General features: G+C 36.2%; 1 protein-coding gene across 1 annotated transcript; it reads left to right on the plus strand.

Annotated features, from left to right (window-relative positions):
* Positions 1-132: 132 nt before the first annotated feature.
* tulp1a (TUB like protein 1a) lies at positions 133-16,488 on the plus strand. Its single transcript, XM_051924691.1, has 10 exons — positions 133-252; positions 3,910-4,023; positions 4,322-4,456; positions 7,239-7,334; positions 10,072-10,241; positions 10,377-10,489; positions 13,359-13,467; positions 13,867-13,965; positions 15,149-15,320; positions 16,213-16,488. Exons 2-10 carry the CDS (start codon positions 3,975-3,977, stop codon positions 16,344-16,346), a joined length of 1,077 nt encoding a protein of 358 aa, XP_051780651.1. The 5' UTR covers positions 133-252; positions 3,910-3,974; the 3' UTR covers positions 16,347-16,488.
* The last annotated feature ends 3,961 nt before the right edge of the window (positions 16,489-20,449 follow it).

Below are 20,449 nucleotides of genomic sequence, written 5' to 3' on the forward strand. Positions count from 1 at the left end.
GACTTTAACTGATCTGCTATACAGTATCTTGTTTAGTGTTGTTAGCAAACTTAACCAGCTTGTTATATTTTTATTTACATAGTTCAATATCATTCATTTTAATTTTTTTATGATATTCTTTACATTCAGATTCTGAAGAGGATGAAGAAGAGCATGAAGACAACACCCCAACAAAGAAAACAAAGAAGAAAATAGCCAAAGATGCAAGTGGTACATCGGGAGAAGCCAAAGAAAAAAAGTCAAAGCTAAAAGGTGGCGTATTCCATGCAAAACCCACAAGGCACAAGATCACCAATACATAGCACAACATAATAATATTCTCTCACCTGTTTAAACTATTAGAATTAGAAAAGCTGTTTGTAAATGTACGTTATCCAATTATGATATGTGGAGACTTCAATTCTCATAATGTACTGTGGGGTAGTAAAAATACAGATAAAAATGGAGAGAGTCTACAACAGCTGCTAGATGATGTAAATCTTGTATGCCTAAATGATAGTAGAGGGACCTGATATGATAGCCATAGAAATGTGTATAGTTGTTTGGATTTGATGTTTGTGTCTAGTAGGTGGTCTGTGTGGTGTGCTTGGGAGATAGATTAGGGCAACAATGGGGAGTGATCACTTCCTGATAATAATTAAAATAGATAAAATAAGTAAAACTCATAATATGGATAGGATAACAAGGTTTAATTTTAATAAAGCTAAGTGGAAAACATTAAGAAATTTTGTGATGAATTAGCTGAACAATCGATCATTTCAGATAATATCAATGAATTTTAATGTTCAGTTAGTTTGTATAATAAATGAGGCGACTGTTAAATGTATTCCAAGTAACAAAATAAAGCATGTATGGTCAAAAATGGTGGACTCGTGAGTGTAATAAGATAATTCACAAAAGAAATAGAGCACTCAGAAGGTTAAGGAAAGCTAGTTTAATACATTATAAACGGCAAGTAGCAAAGAGCAGGAAAACCACTAAATAAACAAAAAAAGAGTATTGTAGAAATTATTGTTCAACACTAAACAAAGTTACTCTAATTAAAGAGGTACAGGACAAAATAAAAAGAATGAATGGTAAATACCCATGTAAGAAAGCAAATTGCCTAAAAACTGAATTTGGGTATATAGATAGGGATTTGAATAAAGCAAATATACTAGCAGAAACTTTTAGAAAAGCTGCTGGAGATGAAAATTTGAATGATCAGTTTAAAGAGGTTAGAAATCAGTAGACTATGAAGTTTAATTGGATTTTGAAGGATTAGTCTGAAGATGATAATTATGTGAAAGACAAGTATACTTTAGTAGAATTAAAATTGGCAATTTCTAAAGGAAAAAATTACAGCTTCTGGATTAGATAATACTGTACTTATAACATATATTTCAAAATTTTAAGTGCCAAGGTAGTTGAAATAGTGTTAGATTTGTTTAATATGATTTGGATAAGAGGTCAGATACCAAAAATCAGTAGTATTACCGATACAGAAACCAGGGAAGGATCCAAATTCTCCTGATTCATATAGAGCTATAGCACTTCTGTCATATTTTAGTAAACTGACAGAAAGAATGATTAATAAGAGATTACAGTATTTTTTTTTTGGAGAAACAGGCATTGATTACAGTGGATTGAAAGAAGGCAACAGTACAACTGATCATGTTTTAAGACTGGAAACTGAAATAGAGAAGGCCTTAAGTAATAAAGAGACAGTTGTTGAAGTATTTTCAAATATAGAAAAGGCATATGACATGTTATGGAGAGATGAGTTATTAATTAAAATATACAAATTATGATCGAAGGGGAGAATATACTGGTAGTTAAGGGACTTTTTATCTTAATGGAGCTTTCAAGTAAGGGTAGGCAATGAAACATCAGTCGAAATGAGAATAGAAAATGGCACACCACAAGGTAATGTTGTTAGTCCAATTTTATTTAATTTAATGATAAATAATCTACCTAGTATGATATCAGATGTAAATATATCTCTGTTTGCAGATGATGGGGCTATTTGAAAGAGAGGAAGAAACTTTGAATACCTCCTTCAGAACGTACAAAGTGCAGTCTCAAATGCTGAATTACGGGCCAATTATTGGGTTTTAAATTTTCAGTTGCAAAAACAGTGGAAGTTTGTTTCTCATTAAGAAAAATTAATAAAAGTAAATCCTTGCTTCTGTATAACTTTCCAATAGAACGGAAGAATGAATTTAGACTTTTGGGAATGATATTTGATAATAAATTTAATTGGAAAATACATATTCAAGAGATTATAAGCAAATGTAGCATTAAACTTAATCTTATGAGATGTGTGTCTGGACAGTTATGGGGGGCTGATAGACCAGTACTATTTAAAATGTGTACTTCCATAACTAGACCTATATTGGATTATGGAGGTCAAGCAGCCTCAGATTTGTTGTCACAATCAGGGCACTTAGAATCTGTTTAGCCGCATTTCCATCTACTGCTACTAATACACTGCTGGTAGAGGTAGGAGAAATGCCATTAAACCTTTGAAGATGTTTTTTATGACCTGAACTATTGGGTTTATTTAAAGCAAAACAGTAATCATCTAATTGCTGAAATTTTGAAATACTGCTGGGAATATCAGTATGGGAAAACAAAGCATGAGTCTTGTAATAAAAGGGTGATATCATTAGTACTACAGGAATACTCGCTAACAAATAACACAATTTCAGTGTGGCCACCATGGTATTTAGTTATGCCAGATATTAAATTTAATTTAACTCAAGAAGTAAAACATACAAATTGAATAATAAGTCAAAAATATATCATACTTGAATATTTAGACAGGCACCATAAGGAGTACTGTACATTCAAATATATACAGATGGTTCTAGGAACCTGGAAAAAATCGAGTAGCATCGGCATTTTAGATGAAACATTTTAAGAAATTAATATCAGGGTATCAGATAAATTATTTTTTTCAGCTGAAATGACAGAAATGTATTTGGCTCTTGATTGAATAATTGAAATAAAATTTCAGAAAAGTAGCTATTTTAACTGATTCGTTACATCCTTGTTTGCTTTAGAGTCTGGGAAATTAGCTAAAAGAGATAACTCGATACTAGAAGTACAATATAAATTGAGTGAATTATTATTATTTATTTGAATAAGGTGTAAGTATAATTAATATGGGTTTCAGGGCATAAAGGGATACAGGGAAATTAAATTACTGATAATTTGGCACAAAGGGTGCTGAATAAAGCTAAAGTAGATTTAGAATTACCTTTAGGAAAAAAGAAATTAAATATGTGTTTAAAAAAACTAATTTTAAATGAGTGGTAAGTAATATGACAATACAGTAATAAGGGAAAATACATATCAATTCAAACCAGCAGTTAAGACCACAATTAAGCTTAATAGCCAGTCAAGAAGAGAAAAGGAGATAATTAATAGACTTACAAATCATATGGGGATAAAGAAGCATTACAGCACTTTACAAGATGATAAAGATAAAGAAGAAGAAGAAGATTGCATGAAATATTTTAAAATGTATATAACTGAAATATGTTTGGGGTTATGTTAAATATAGTGATTATAGAAATGTCTATTTACTTATCAGTGCTGTATAGAATATAAGGAAAGGTTAAGTTTAAGCAATGTAGAATTTTTTTGTAAAGGTAAAAGGTCAAGGACGAGATATAAGTGGAAATTGCAGGAGACTGCATCAGACAAGTTTTAGATTAAATGAGATGAGATTGAGACCAATAACCAGGAGCTGTGGGGTTTCTTTTGTTTGTGGAATGTCCAATTCTTGTTCATGTTATATTGAATAAAAGAAGATGACACCTGCTTTTAACCATCTGAATTTGTGCAAAGACACAACACCGAAGAGTATCATTGTAAGTAGCTGCGGTGCCACTCATGGTTTTCTTACTTTGCTTTCTCTTATAGGTGACTCAAATGACACAGAGGCAAAAACAAAGGCACCAAAGGGCAAAAAGAAAGAACCTGCTTCCATGTTTCAGGTCAATGGAAATAAAGCTGATGGGAAAGTGAAAAAAAAAGGTGAGTTTGAAAGAAAAAGTGGTACATTCCACTTGAAAGAAGACTATTGCAGTCACAAGACAAAGAGCCTTTGGAGCAAAGCTAGTGAGAGGGCATCGCAAACAGAAAAAAAATGGTCTTTTTATAGGGGAACTGTGATTTGTAGCTTGCTAGATGAACACAGTAAATTGTACAATGTTGTCCCATATTCCTCCTCCTCTCCTATTCTTCCCACTGCTTGCAGGCTTCTTGACAATTCCTTGTATTTTCACTGACTAACACAAGTTGAAACTGACTCATATATACTCCACATCTCTAGAAGAACGCCAGACCGATGAGGAGGACAGTGAAAGTGAATCCAAAAAGGACAAATCCAAAAAGAAATGCACAGCCAAATCAGCATCCATGTTCCAGACGGCAGGTGAAAGCAAGGAAAAGAAAGGCAAAAAGAAAGGTTTGTCATCTCATACTGCTATTGTGAAACTAGGTAGATGATCCCTGGTGGGGTGTGGATTAGAATCCAGCTAAACCTGACATTTAAAAGCAAGTGCGTGCATCATTACTGAATTCTTATTTTCCTTCTTAATCCTAAAGACATGTGTAATTTGAAATTGAGTTGGTTGATGCCTAGAGCTAACAGAATAAGCTCCACTTCCCTGCAACGCTGAACTGGATTTAATGGATTGAAAATGTCATGTTATGTTACATTATGTTAAATTTGGTATTTTTCAAGTCAAAGTTATTTCTTCATAAATATGGTGTATATGCATTTGTCAGGCGAAATTGGTGCTTTACAATGAAGAGTATTGGGTACAGAGCAAAAGCTTAAAAACGTAGCAAATACGTTAGTTTTTCAAGCCAGGACAGTTGTTGAGTATTGATCTGCACTTTCCAGGTCTCCAGTGCATGTTTGTGACAACAAAAGGGGTCCAGAAATAATCGTTTTATCGCATATCCCTGGTACTATTTTTCTCATGGTAAGGAGTACTAGGGTGTTGTACCGTGTTAGCCATTATGGATGTAGTGAGAAGTCAAGCAAAATGACACCTTTTATTTGCTAACTAAAAAGATTACAATATGCAAGCTTTCGAGGCAACTCAGGGCCCTTCTTCAGGCAAGATTGTATATTGCATATTGTGATCTTTTTCCAACTTCTCACTACATCTCATGGTAAAGATAATTTTTGTACTTGCTTGTGTGAGTTCTCACGTAAATATAGAAGTGAATCAAAATAAAATAAACCACGTGGTACAAAGGGTTTACTGTGACTTGGTCTATCAAGATGAAACCATTCCCCAAGGTTGTTGAAAAGTTTTTGCAGAAGACTTAAGTGCTGAGCTATTGAACACAGCTGCTCTTCTTTCATAATATTGGTGTTTTGTTGTTAAAAATAACAGTCTATTATGCAATGTGTTTGTAGTCACAAGACAACTATCTTGGCTTGAAAAATGGACGTATTTGGTAATTTTTTAAGCTTTTACACCGTGCCACTTAGCCTACAATATAATGCGCCAGTGTGGGCAAGATATTTAATTTTATCACAGATTCTTTGCACTTTAAAGATAAAGGTAAGTTTCTTGCACGCCTCTTTGCTTGCCACCTGCATGGCACTTTCATCAGTGTGTTGTGCACACATACAATAAAAAAAATATATATATATATATATAGTGTGGTCCAGATCTAACTATGCAACTTTTAATGCAATGCAATAATTGCATTGTTAGATCTGGACCACCCTGTATATGGAAATGAATGGGGCAAAGTGTGAGAACAGATCGAAGCACTACATACCAATTACCAATTTTTTTCATGCATGATGAATTGCTGTGGATACAGTAATAAAAGGACAACATTTTTGAGTGAGTAAATTCACTGAAACTAACTGATAACCAATCTACCTGGAAATACATGAGGAGACCATGCAAACTCAATGCAGATCCTGATGCTGTGAGGAAAGAATAACCTGCATTACCGCTCTGCCTAAGTTAAAACATTGGTACTAAACATATTGATCTTCAACCTAATGAAACTTATGTGAATTTGCATTGCTAATTTTGTGTGTGTATGTGGAACTGGCAGTCTAAACAGCCTTGTACCCGATGCTCGCTGCCCTGTGACCCTGCCCTGGATAAGCGGGTTAGGAAGACAGATGGATGGATGAATGGATGGATTCCTGTAACCTCTGTTCAGTTCAATCACTTCACTTGATTGCATGGTACGCACATGCTCAATATACCTCTTACTGATGCACACACACGCATTATCAGTCCTGTGGCAGCAGGCAATATCTTTGTGAAATAATTAAATAAGCTTCCGCTCAAAGAAAGAATATAAGTGATCAAAAGTATTGCTTTTTTGGTTGTTATTGTCTAGTTGTTTATGGAACAGGTACAACAAATCACATCTGGTTATCAATATTCAGTGTCAATAACGACATCTGACAGTGACTTTCAAAGGTGAATCTACACTTCTGGCCCAGAAGGGTGCTGCAGAAGAAGATGAGCAGTGAAGTGAAGTGCACAGCCAGTCTCCTTTGAAAATGGCTGAATCTCACAACAATGTTTTGCCTTTTCATTTTTCTGAAAACAACATAGACCTAACACTCTGTCCATCTATTAGTGTATAGACATACACTGTTTTGCAATATGTGTGTAACTTCAAGACACAGATCAATACACAACAACATTTTTGGCTTGAAAAATGGATGTAAGTGGTAAAATATGTTTCACTTTAGAATGCATGTTCATTTGGCAAATTATTATATACCATGCTTGTGAAGAAATAACTTTGACTTGAAAAATACCACTTATCAGTTAAGTCTCTAAGGAAGAATCATAAGAAATCTCCAAAAATTATATTATTGTTGGTGTTACTAATATAATGTTGCTAATAATATATTATGTCTCTTTTTGGTTTAATAGCTAAGAGAATGCACAAGATTTTCTAAACAGTTTGAAAGTATAGTTCAAATTTGGTCTCTTTCAGGACATTAATAGTTCAGGACATTAATAACTTGTCACTGCAGAATACACTTGACTATAAGAGAATTATTTCAGTCCACTTCGAGGTATGAGTTAACTACCATTCCAGAAAATATTCAGGTTGACTATGAACCTGTGTGTCTGTTTTCCCAAAAAGCTGCTCTTAATCTTTGTGTCTAGAGACTGTTTCTTTTCACTTTGGGTGCACACGGTCACATCAGATCATTCATTTTCCACTTTTTTTAATTGCAACAGGTTCTGCCAAAGCTGAAGAGGAGAAAAGTGATGATGAGAATTCTGAAGCTACCCACAAAACTGCAAAGAAAAAAGGCAAAGGAAAAAAAAGGAAAAAAAGTAATTTGTGTTCATATTTCTTGGAAGACATGAGCTTTACCAGACATGAGCTAGGGAAATGCAGTGGAGTTCAATGTATCTACCCATTGTGATAGACAGATGAAAAGAAAGAAAGAAAGAAGAAAGAAAGAAAGAAAGAAAGAGAAGAAAGAAAGAAAGAAAGAAAGAAGAAGAAAGAAAGAAAGAAAAGAAAGAAAGAAACTTTATTTGTCCCAGGGGGAAAATTTGACTTTTCACAGAAGCTCTTTAAAGAAATAAATACATAAATAGATAGATAGATAGACAGATAAATAAATATATACGTATACACACACCATTGTCTGAACACACCAAAATGACTAAAAAGGATGACAATTTAGAAAAGAAAGAAATGAATACTTCTGACCAGTTTGTAAAGAATGTTAGTACCCACATTAAAAGAACACAGTCTCCTAAGGAAAAAGAGAAGGTCTGCCCATTGTTATATAGTTCCTCTGTGTTCCGAGACTAGTCCAACTTGACGTTGATGTGAACCAATCTACATCCACTCCTTGAAAAGTGACCGAACATAGAGGCTGTTTGGTATGGCGAAAGTCTATAACTAGTTTCTTGGTTTTGCCGATGTTAACAGACAATTCTCTTTGCACCAAGAAACAGAGTAATAGTAGTAATACATGGAGTTTATTCACAAAATCAGTTATTCATTCGCAGCACATGATCTTTAAAGGCCTGCTGCCTAGATTTCTACTCTCACTTACCACATGTATGCACACTCTACACCTGGCTGACTGATACTACGTGATTACCCAAATATTCCCATCTGACTGGTAGAACTACAAATGAATGTTCATGTTCCATTGAAGAGAAAAAGATAAAATAAAGATTTATTGAAGTGCTGAGAAAACATTTTCAGCGACACTTTCGCTTCACTAAGACCAGAAGGGGCAACTGAACAAGCTAGATGTTCACTTGGGAATTTTGTTTACTCTTGCCAATAAACTAAGTGTGCTGTTGGCATTCAAATGCTGTGGGTCAGCGCTGTTACAAGGTTAGAATGTCTTGTCTCAGTATCTGTAATTAAAGTTAACCCATCACTTTGCACATACGTACACCACAGAAACATACAGATACAAGGTATAATTAATGATGTGAGCTAGCAATAACAATAAAACATGCATATTTCCGCCCAACTTCTACTAAGATATCAAACAATTATTAGTTTAATAGATTATCTCATCTGTTTGTCTCACCTGAAACTAAAATTCTGCACACACCCAAATAGTAGACTTTGTTGTTCTCCAGCCTATAGAATCCATTGGATCTGGGCAACATTCATGTAGGGTTCTATTATCTCCCGCAGAAAGTCACTGTCCGCTGCCTTGCCACCTTTCAGCTACTAAAACACCCTGAAGAGTCCAATTTCTACAGGATCCCTTCTTGCCTCTTGATGTAACGCAGCACATGAATGATAAGCAGCAGGAATGTCAGTCTCAGTTGCAGCCTGCCCAAAGGGTAGATATCTGAGGGGTACAGAGACCATTCAACTACTTTCATACAGAAAGGAACATATTAGTGTGTATGTCAGAATTGAATATCTGTCCTGACTTTATATTGAACTTCTGACCCCATGACTGTTTTGAAACCCCTTGTGTGCTAAAAGAGACTTCCTTTCCTGGATGGTTGGATGTGTCACATGTGATACTTCTTCCGGGCTTGCATCACAACTTGAAGGAGATTCATATTCTCTGGTAGGCAGTGTTCTGGGCTGTAAGTGTATTGGAATAAACAATACTGATGTCTTTTGGTTAGATTTCCTCTACAGCAGGGGTGTTAAACTCAATTTTATTGAGGGCCAAAAAACACAATATATACCCAATGCAGGCAGGGATCAGTGGCATACCTTTATTTAGAGATCATTGTGCTCTATGTCTCAGACCCTACTATTTTACCAAAAAATAGATCTGGTTTTAACAGACTCAAAAAAGGACACTGTAAGCTAACAATGTTACTTTAGATTTCAAATGCAGTTCTCGATTTACATTTTGTAGTCCAGTGGTTCTCAAACTCAGTCTTAGGGAGGTCCTGTGGCTGCAGGTTTTTGTTTCAGACAAGTTCTGTTTTTTAATTGAACTCCAAGCCTAATGAAGCAAGCGGTTATTTCCCAGTTTTTTATCTTCTGGAGTCAATGTGGAAATAATTAAGCTAAATTTGGTCATTTTTAAATTAGAATGTACCAAGCATTTATGTATGATATTTATGTATGTTGCATGGGAATCCTTTAATGTTCTTTTACAGTTTTCTTTTTCCATTAATTACTAAGGAGCACGTTAGTGTGGCTGACACAGTGCCATTTTCGATCTCTGTGGCACCTCCATGTTTTGAATATTTTGTTAGCAGCTGCCGTGATAGATGATTAAAAGTGCATAATTTGAGATATCACGTGTGTGACAGTATAAACTTTAGAGTTATAAACTTCAAAATTATGGATACATCCAAAACAAAGTGTAAATGCATTATACTGTATGGATCATTGGTGGTAGATTTAGGTTGGAATTCTTGATTTGGAATTTCAATTTCTATGTTGGGTTTTGATGCTAGGTTTTTTGCTTTTTGGGTAATACCTTTGGACTAATTTTTTGACAAATGCTTATCTCCTGATTCCTTCTGAAATTGCCTTTGTTGTCTGCCTATTTTCTATTTGCTGACAGATGATAACAGTAAAGAATAAAATATAAACAAATGTTTTTCTCATAACAGGAGGAACGTCCTCCTTCTCCTGTTATTGAAGTGGAGAACCTGGAAGAGTTTGTGCTGCAGCCTGCACCCCAGGGAGTTACCATCAAGTGCCGAGTCACCCGTGATAAGAAAGGCATGGACAGAGGGCTTTATCCTACATACTATCTGCACCTTGACAATGACAAAAAGGTAGTGATCAGAATTTAATAGGGAAAGCCTCTGTGTGATCTAAGAATGAGGCTCATGTTTTGGATACAAAGTGACCCCAAGAGGCTAAGTCAAGAATAAATCACCCATTCAGAATTCCTCTTTTATACTTGCAAGGTGTTTCTACTGGCTGGGAGAAAACGGAAAAAGAGTACAACATCCAATTACCTGATTTCAATTGATCCAACTGACTTATCCAGGGATGGGCATAATTTTATTGGCAAGTTAAGGTAAGTCTGTGACCTGCCAGTGTAGATGCAGTAAAGGGAAAGAGAGTACAGGACATAAGGAGTGAAATGTTTCACCTTAGTATTTCAATATCAGCATTAAATGTTTTGTAATGAACAGTAGTCACTAGGACCATGTTTATACATTGTGTGAAAAAAATGTAAAACATTGTATTCAGTTTGCATGAACAGTAGCATACAGAACTACTCAAAGAACCAATGATGCAGCATAACATTCTGAAACCTCCTTAATCAAAGGAAACAAGGTTACCATGCCTCTTGACCACTGACAAGTGACATGTTAGTCCAAAGCTGTTGAAAGTTTCAGAACAGGGTCAGACGTCAGGTTTCAATAACAAGTAAAACAACAGCATCTGCATTATTTGTTGTTTCATTCAGACAAACAAAATGCTGAGTTATGTCCTGTGGCCCATACAGATCACACACATTCTCTTCAAGGTAGTGGTGACTATATCTAGCTTCTCAGACATATCCAAGCATTCTCTGTTGGAGACCGTTCCCAAGATACCACTGAGCAGTTGAACATTATCTGTCCTTTAGGAAAATTGAACCAGATAACCCTGTTCTGAAAGGCTGTGCATGGAACAAAAGGATATACTCGATGTAACATCACATGATCTTGTCCCTTTACTGTGTACGTAGTACTAAGGACACAACTCCTCATTCTGCAAGGTAGAAGCCTTGTGCAGTTATGCACTTTCCTGTTGGAAACATCAGAAAGAAGGCAGAAATGGTACCAAATTTTGAATAATACTTGTTAAGATCTTCTTTAAATGTTGTTGCATGGTCAAACTGCCTGAAGGTTTCGGACAGATGCAGAATGGCTTCTTGTGCAACAGCAACCTCGCTCTCTGTTTCTCCTTCTCTCAGCACATACCCTCTAATTAAAGGTGATGTTGTATGTCTTGGACTTACAAAGCCTTTTTGCAACTATCACCAATAGTGAGTCCCAAATATCAAATCATTATCACAGCTGTATGCCAAGATATGTCTGTTAGTGTTCATGTGTTTCAGAATTTTTTCACACTATTATAAGTAAAATAACATTCTCAATGCTACTTAAGCCAATTCATGGTCATCCATCCATCCATCCATTTTCCAACCCGCTGAATCCGAACACAGGGTCACGGGGGTCTGCTGGAGCTAATCCCAGCCAACACAGGGCACAAGGCAGGAACCAATCCCGGGCGGAGTGCCAACCCACCGCAGGACACACACAAACACACAGCACACACTAGGGCCAATTTAGAATCGCCAATCCACCTAACCTGCATGGCTTTGGACTGTGGGAGGAAACCGGAGTGCCCGGAGGAAACCCACTCAGACACGGGGAGAACATGCAAACTCCACGCAGGGAGGACCCGGGAAGCGAACCCAGGTCCCCAGGTCTCCCAACTGCGAGGCAGCAGTGCTACCCACTGCTCCACCGTGCCGCCCCAATTCATGGTCACTTACTGCTAAAGCCTATCACAACAGCATTGTTAATAAGGCAAGAACTCATTCTGGATAGAGTGCCAGTCTGTTTTAGGTCCTGTTCTCACTCACACAGGGCTAGTTTGCTATCCACAATCAAACTAACATGTGTCTTTGGGAATAGTGGAGGAAAAGTAGAGCAACTAGAAGAAACTTAGACCAACTCTGAGAAAATGTTAAAACTCCACAAAGAGGGACCTGGCGTGAAATATAAATCCAGGACACTGGACTTGTGATGAAGAACCACTAACCCATTGCCGCTCTTATAATTCTGTTCATTATTTGTTTAATATATGTACCACTCCTATTCTAATTATTTTTATTAATTGCATCATCAAAAGTATAATTTTGCTCTTTTTTTACATTTTTCAGCATTGTTATATACTAGCATGATGATCAAATCCACACAACTAGTTGCTGTTTTTACTATGTTGGGATTATTAATGGGAGATCTGTGCACACATGTAGAGTTAGGACGTCACAGCAGCCATTTTATATAAGAGCATCTCACCCACTCAAATCCCATGCCTAAATTTTGTCTTACATAAGAAATATGAAATATCTACATGAGAATTCGTATTCAAAAAATAAAGATTTCTTTCCCTCTTGATCAAGAATGCTCAGTTTGAAAATATTAATATTTGATATTGATTGTATAAATGATTTCCATCTATCCCACTCAATTTGAGAATTGTTTAATTGATGGATAGACTGTTAGGTCACAAGCTCATGAGGCTGACCACTCAGTCACACAAAGGCCAATGATTCAAATGCAATTATTAGGTAACTTTGTTGTGCTGTAGCAACAGTACAAGTGCCCCAAGGTTATCATGACCTGACTCACACAGCTTTTGTCATTCCATGGCAAATTTGATTTATAGCTTTCCATTTGTAACATTCAAAATAATGACCATAAATTTAATAAATCAGTAATCTGATGCTGTGCCTTTTGCAAACAATACAACAATTTACACATGTCAGTGTTTAATCTCCTATATTTCATGTTGTCGAAAGTACATTTTTGAATGCTGTAATTTTTAAAAAGAAAAAAATACAGCTGCGTACCTTAACTCAGGGATGATCAACTGTCTTGAATAAATGATTACAAATGCATTGCACAGTCCCTGTGCTTTCTAAGTAGGGTCTTGACTGTTCACTTACAGTGTATTTGAATGATGTCCATCCAGTCTGTGCAATTCTGCGCACCATAGATGAATGCTAAGTGTCAAATACTTTATACTGCAACCATTTTTTGTGGGGTGTGACTTTGAATACCTGGTGACTCAGACCTAAAGCCAAGAGGATCTGGAGCTACCTACTATTTGACAAAATGTAGGAAAACCCTGACTAGAAAAAAATTGCATGGCTTCTTTTTCAGATCAAATTTAATGGGAACAAAGTTCACTGTGTTTGATAATGGAGTGAATCCCGACAGAGCCAACTCAGAGTGGACAAATGTGCGTCAGGAACTAGCAGCTGTTATTTACGTATGTATAAATCAGTCAAGTAAATGGATTCTACAAATTCAACAATGCTAAGCCCTTATATTGGTATGGTAGAAATCTGCTTCTTTCTTTCCCACCACTTCTAAGACCTTTTATCAAGTCTTCTCTTTATAGAAGACCAAAGACCTTGCCTTAGGCTTGCATATCTGATTGACATCTTCAGTGGCTTCTTAGAAACCTTTTGCCTAATAAATCCCATTCCTCAAGCTCTAAATCTGAGATGTTGCTTTTTTCCCTCACTAGTGTGTCTTGTGGTTCAACCAATAACTGGTGATTTTTAGGCCTTCATCTGCTGACCACAGTCTTACCATCCCACTTATCATAGACACTGACATTTTGACTGTTTTGTTTAATTTTACTTTTTTTAATCAATTCTTTAAGGAAACAAATGTACTGGGATTCAAAGGGCCACGTAGAATGACAGTGCTTATTCCAGGCATGAATGAAGAAAGTGAACGTGTTCCTGTTCGGCCCAGAAATGTATGTAACTCCTTCTTGACAATTTATGTGGATTCTTTTTGTGTGATTTCAGACAATTTCCGTAACATTCCTCAGAGACTGTATCAAGATGTTAAGAATGCTAAACTAAGTAACAAATGAAGGAAAATACTGTTTTTGTCTGTTTGATAGTGAAGGGGATTGATAAATATTTACTGCAAGGATTTAATTTCTGTTCCACCAGACTTGTCCACCATGAAGCAGCTATATTTCACTGAGACTTAAGAGGTATCAGTATAAAAGTGTAATTATTGTTATGCCGTTTAGGAATTTTTATCTGATGTGAGTTGTAGTATTGCAGAGTGCTTTTAATTTTTGAAGATCCAATTTTTCTAAGATTCCATTATTCTGTATATTTTTTTATTCAACTCATGGTGTATCTCAGCCTAACACCATTACCATGGAGTAGTGCAACCCTACCCACAGAATAGGAGACATCCTATGAGATCGCTTAATTTGAAGACATAAACCATGTGCTCCTTCAGTGAGCAAGTAAATGAAGGAAAGGGAATGGCTTAGTAGCTTCTTCTTCAAGAAAACAACAGCTCTGTCAAAATCACTTGCGTCCATACGGTGTTTGGCTAGAGTTTTCATTCTGACAACAAAATCCCATTGCCACAGCCAGTTTGTAGACCTGCTAATGGGTTTAAATTTGGATGTTGTAATCATTTAATACCACATACTACATAAAGAACAACAAAAACATTCTCAATGCATCGCAAAATGTAATCATTAGGAACCTGGCAAAATTTGTTGTGTGAGACACATTTAACAGGGGCAGAAAGTAGGAAAGACAATGGATCAGTGTCTAATGCTATTTGCTGTCCTGTTTTTAGAGGAATAAATGAAAACTGACATTGTTATTACCTATAAAATGGCTACAGACACTTAAGGAAGATTTACTGTCCAATCATTCATTCTGTAACCTGATTATCTTGTTCAGGATCACACAGAGCCATTGTGTATCTCTACAGCATTGGGCAAAAGTTTGGAACCAAACCTAGACAGGGCATTATTGAATTTCAGGGCTCACTCTCTTACAGCAAGCCAATTTGGAATTGCCAGTTAACCCAAAACATTAATTGTTATGATGGCACATTGTATGAGCCACTCAGTTACTTCAGAACAATAATCTAAAACTACCTGTCACTATTCCCTCCACTAGGATAACGATGGCCTTCTAATTCGATACCAGAACAGAAACATGGACAACATGATTGAGCTGCACAACAAGACTCCTGTATGGAATAATGAGACTCAGTCCTACGTGCTTAACTTTTCAGGCAGAGTGACTCACGCATCAGTGAAGAATTTTCAGATTGTCCATAGCAAAGATGGTAAGTGTCATAAAAACTGTTGATAGGGTCTGTGATCACCATTTTGCACACTAACACCAAGTCGGCTGAAGACAGTTTCCATGACCAGAAGTTTACATTTTTCTTTTTTTATTATTAATATAATATTTTATTGAATTTATTAAAAGAAAGTAACACTCCATAGAAACAAGTCAAACTTACCAAAACTAATGTCAATTCAACCCCCACCCAAGAGAAAGAGAGGAAGGCCAAAAGCCACTTTAACAGAAGAAAAGAAGGAAGAGAATACTTTTCCCCAATATAAAAGCTTTTTCTAAAATGTTATTGATTAGATCCTGCCAGGTTTAAAAACAGTTTTGAACAGATCCACTAAGTAAGAATTTGAGTTTTTCCAATTTCAAATAATATATAACATCAGTTACCCACTGACTTGAAAGAGGTGGGCTAGGATTCTTCCAGTTTAGCAAGATAAGTCTACATGCCATAAGTTTACATTTTTCTAATTATAACAAAGGATCTTAACAACTTCAGGTTTTTTAATGTTTCTCATATTTGTTTTGTGTATTCTGAAGCAACTTAAGAATATCTGCTATGCTACAAGTTATTTGTAAAGCAAAAGAATTTGAACATCTAGAAAATAATACAACACCTCAATTGTAACAATTTAAAAAGAATAGAATGAAAGCATTCAGCTTGGTTTGAAAAACAAGATGACGAAGAACGCAGAAATCCTCCCACAAGTACATTAGTTTGCATTCTCATTCATCTGACTACACTGACTGTCATTACAAGCTAAAAAATATCAGTGCCCTCCAGATAGAAGAACCTTCAAGTAAAGTGTGAAGCTGCCCTCTGCTGGTAAACATTGGAATACATGACTCACTTTCTGCTCGTGTGTCTCTGTCTCTCGCAGTGGATTACATCGTCATGCAGTTTGGCCGAGTAGCAGAGGACACCTTCACTTTGGACTACAGCTATCCAATGTGTGCTGTGCAAGCCTTCGCTATTGCTCTTTCTAGTTTTGATGGCAAGCTTGCCTGTGAATAAGCATCACAGGAGCCTGAGGTGAGGAAGAATAAAGGATTTTACAGCAAGATGAAGTTATAAAACCATTGTTTCATTCCCGTTCTCTTTTAGTTCTTTATGTTTGTGATATTGAGTCAATTTAATAAAAATCTTTTTAAACTTATATGGTAAAAAACATTTCCATATTGAATTCCTTCTATATTCTTTTTGCTTTATATGCTCTATCAGAACTAACAATTATTTGTTTTCAGTCATTAATGCAATCAAGGTGTAGCTTATCAAAAAAAGAACAAACGCCATTATCTTACTGTGTCGTCAAAAGGGTGGGGTATTTATGGTGAAATAATTATAATAAGGTAAAATCTTTGCATTCTATTTTTTGGTCAATTATTTATTGGAATATATAAAAAATAAATGACTCATATTAATATTTCAACAGAAATGTGTAAGAAGAAAAATCATAAAAAGAACCCCATTTCTACAATGACCACCCACCCCAGAAAGGTGCCAGGAATTCCACTATAGGGAGTAGCCATATAAACCCAAAGAAAGCAGAAAAAAGCAGAGCTAGGGAGGGCTAGATTTTCTGTACCACAGTGATGATGTCCCCTACCAGGTGAGTGGCCGATGTCTACTTGTTTTTAGGGTAATTGGAAGACCTGTTACTAAAGGGTGCAGAAAGGTCTAACAAAAAATATTATAAAAAGTGAGTTAGGGAGTTTAAGGGTCCTTCCATTGGGACACTAAACAAATCGTGAAACTGTCGTGCTTAATGAGAAGAGTCTATGTTGAAAAGAAGTCGGAGACAGTGCAAGATGTGCGGTACAGGTGGGTCTTACAGAGAGAGTTAATGATAAAAGACCAGTAGGAGACAACGGAGGTAACTCCCAAAACCTATGGAACATAAAGCTTTGGATGCAAGTCCCAAGTCGAAAAGCCTTTGTGGGGTAACATATAAACAGTGAATACATTTAAGCTGTATGTGTTGATGGCTGGTGTTTCTAGGGGCCAAAGCATTTCTTAAAGATAGTATATTAAGGCAATGGAGGAGGAGAGGTAAGGCTAGCAGGGGCACATAGAGGAAATGGGGACGGTTGAATAAATGCTTTACTTAGTATGGTATAAAGAATGGAGACTGACTTTTTGACAGAAATTAAGGAGCTGAACAAAGCATACAGGGGGGGGGGGGGGGGAGGAAAAGGGAAGGACAGTGAAACTAAACATGTCTTTAGGACATGAAAAGAAGAAAAAGGTCGAGGGAATGTAAAATTTTGAGTATAAAGACTGGAATGTTAAGAGCTTACAGTTGTTAAAAATATCTCCCAGCAGCTATGTGTTTTGATGTGTCCACAAGGGAAAGCACAAGCAATACTGAAGTGCTTATTGTAAAAAATAGGGGTCTAGGTGTAGACCCAAGGTGTCCGTCCACTTTGCACCATGTTCTGAGAATGTAAGAAATTAGGTTGTCAAGCTTACAAAACCAAAGAGGGAAAAAGTGAGGGGCTAGGACACACAAGATTAGATTTGACAAGTGCCCAAGACTAGGAGTCCGAGGGCAAAGAGAAGCAGCAGTATAATGGATAAAGAGTAAATGTCCAGTGGTAACGCTCCAGGTCCGGAAGTGACATCCCTGCTTCTGTCTTGTTTGAAGCACAGTAGATGTTTTTAATGATGTGTTTTGAATTCCAAATACAATGGGAAAGTAAAGCCCACACTTTGCTCAAAAATTTAAGGGGAATGTGAAAGGAGAGAAATCGCACTAACAAAATTAAAGCGGGAAGATTATTTGTTTGAATAATTTCTAAACACAAGTGGAGTTCCCGGATTAAACAATTCTTATGACCCTTCAAAACACAGTGGTAATTAAATATAGAAATGTTATCAACCTAATCAAAAATCTGAATGATCAGATATTTAAACTAGGTCACTAAAGTATAGATGAGAGGAGAGTGGTCTGTCATCATAGACAGGAATACCAGGGCAGATTTGGACAAATTATTCTATATTCAGTTCAATATCCTAAAAGAAATAAAAGAGATTTAGAATATGTGGCAGGTCTGATGGGATATCACCAAAGGAAAGTAAAATGTCATCAACAACAGGGAGATCTTGTGAATGATGCTGTATGCGATTATAGGGGAGTCTACTAAAGAGTAAAAATTACATTTATCGGCATTCAATGTACCTGCCTGTTAAATTGTAAAGGCAGCACATAACAATGTCATCCGCACTGAGTTCCAGACATTCATCTTGATCTTGTTCGGTTAGGCACCTTATGTATCACCTTTGTGATCTGCCTTAGAACACAAGCACCAGGTGGTAGATGAACGCTAGAAGGTGAAAAGGTGAACTTATTCTCATCTGTAATGTACTTTGCCATGATAAAATAAAATTGGAGGAATTTTCTGCTCAAATGTTATGCACATTTTATCCATTCTGAATGAGTTTACAATACCAGCAGTCAGTAAAGTTTGTTTCTTAAACAGGCAGCTGAGGTCCTTTCACTCTAATACTCCATAAAGGTGTTTTAACCCAAGTCTGGGAGTTCAAGGGAGCCCCATAGGTTATTTATTTTGGGGTTTGATGAGAAAATGCATATTAAGGTGACATTACACCTATAGCAACCATTTGTTGTATGCATTTTCTGTAGTGTATTTATTCAGAATATGTTAATTTGTGACTTTTCATTTAAAATGAGAGAATCAAAAATTCTGAAGTTTTTTCTGAAAAGTAGACAGGGATAAGTTGCATTAAATGTTTTGTTTAGTAATCTACTTCATGGTCAGGATGACTGGCCAGCAGAGGGTGACAAGCCAAAAACTGTGCTTGGGACCTAAAGTTATAAATGTATTTTGTGTTTCACAGAAAATAATAAAAATGATAAAAAGTTTTAAATAAGAAAGCAGCATGCGTGACCTAAAGAGTTTTCAGCAGACTAGAATATTTACATGTGTGGAATGAATAAAGATTTTATTTTATATAAATCTGTCAAACCTTTATTTGTTAAATGAACTTCACAGTGGTTTCCTCCAGTTTAGGGACAAGCTAGAATTTCTTATTTCATTATTTTACAAGTTAGCAGCAACTATTTCTGCATTTCTTTGCAGTTTTTGTATTTGGTTTTCAGTATGGATAAAGTACTGGGGCCTCATGCATAACGGCGTGTGTAGAATTTGCACTATAACATGACGTAAGCACAAAAGCCGAAATGTGCTTACACTCAGAAAAATTCAGATGCAGGAATCTGTGTGTTCGCCAACTTCCGCGTTCTTCAGCTACATAAATCCCGCTCAGCGTGGAAATAAACGCACGTGCACGCGCTTGCTGTCCCTCCCCAACTCCTCCCAAAATTACTCCTCTTTGAATATGCAAATCAATATAAATAGCCCTTAAGCCCAGCGTTCTGTGAAAAGGCAATGGCAAAAGTATGAGGAAAAATAGAAGAATTTCAGCTAATACTAAATGGAGGCAAAGAAAAACGTACTATTTGTTGGTTTAAACAGTTATTTAAGCAACAAAAGGAAGTTGATCGAGTGACATAGCGTGTCGGAGAAACTCGAAAGCTCAAGTTCACAAAGTCGCACAGTGCCTGAAATAAAAAAGAAGTTATCACATATCAAAGTCAGAATGAAAAGGTGACTCGTAGCCCAACGTCTGAGTGTCATATGAAAGCTTATTAGGGTACAGTGAAAAAAAAGGCACACAGTGTGAAAAAAGCACGAAATGTCAACTTTAATCTCGAAATTTCCACTTTAATCACGTAGTTTATTTTGTCATTAAAGTAGAACATCATAAACTTCATCTTAAAATCATTTAATTTACTAGTTTCTCAAATCCCATCGTAACTAAAATAGAACATTAAATGCTTTGTTGTGTATTTGATCTTATATGTGCTCTATGTGCCTGAATCACTACGTGCTCTTCCTCTGACAGGACACAGAATCCATTACATTCGTAATATTACAGCTTTCTGAATAATTAAAATACTGAGAAGTATACGTGATATCATTTTCATGATGATATAAGTTAAAGCATGTTATTAAACTTGGGAACACGGTGGCGAGTGATTGTTCATGTCTTACAGCAAGATGCTTGCTGCGCCATGCGCAACCCTTAATGAAAAG

The sequence above is a fragment of the Erpetoichthys calabaricus genome, chromosome 3, assembly GCF_900747795.2.
Source record: "Erpetoichthys calabaricus chromosome 3, fErpCal1.3, whole genome shotgun sequence".
NCBI lineage: Eukaryota > Metazoa > Chordata > Cladistia > Polypteriformes > Polypteridae > Erpetoichthys > Erpetoichthys calabaricus.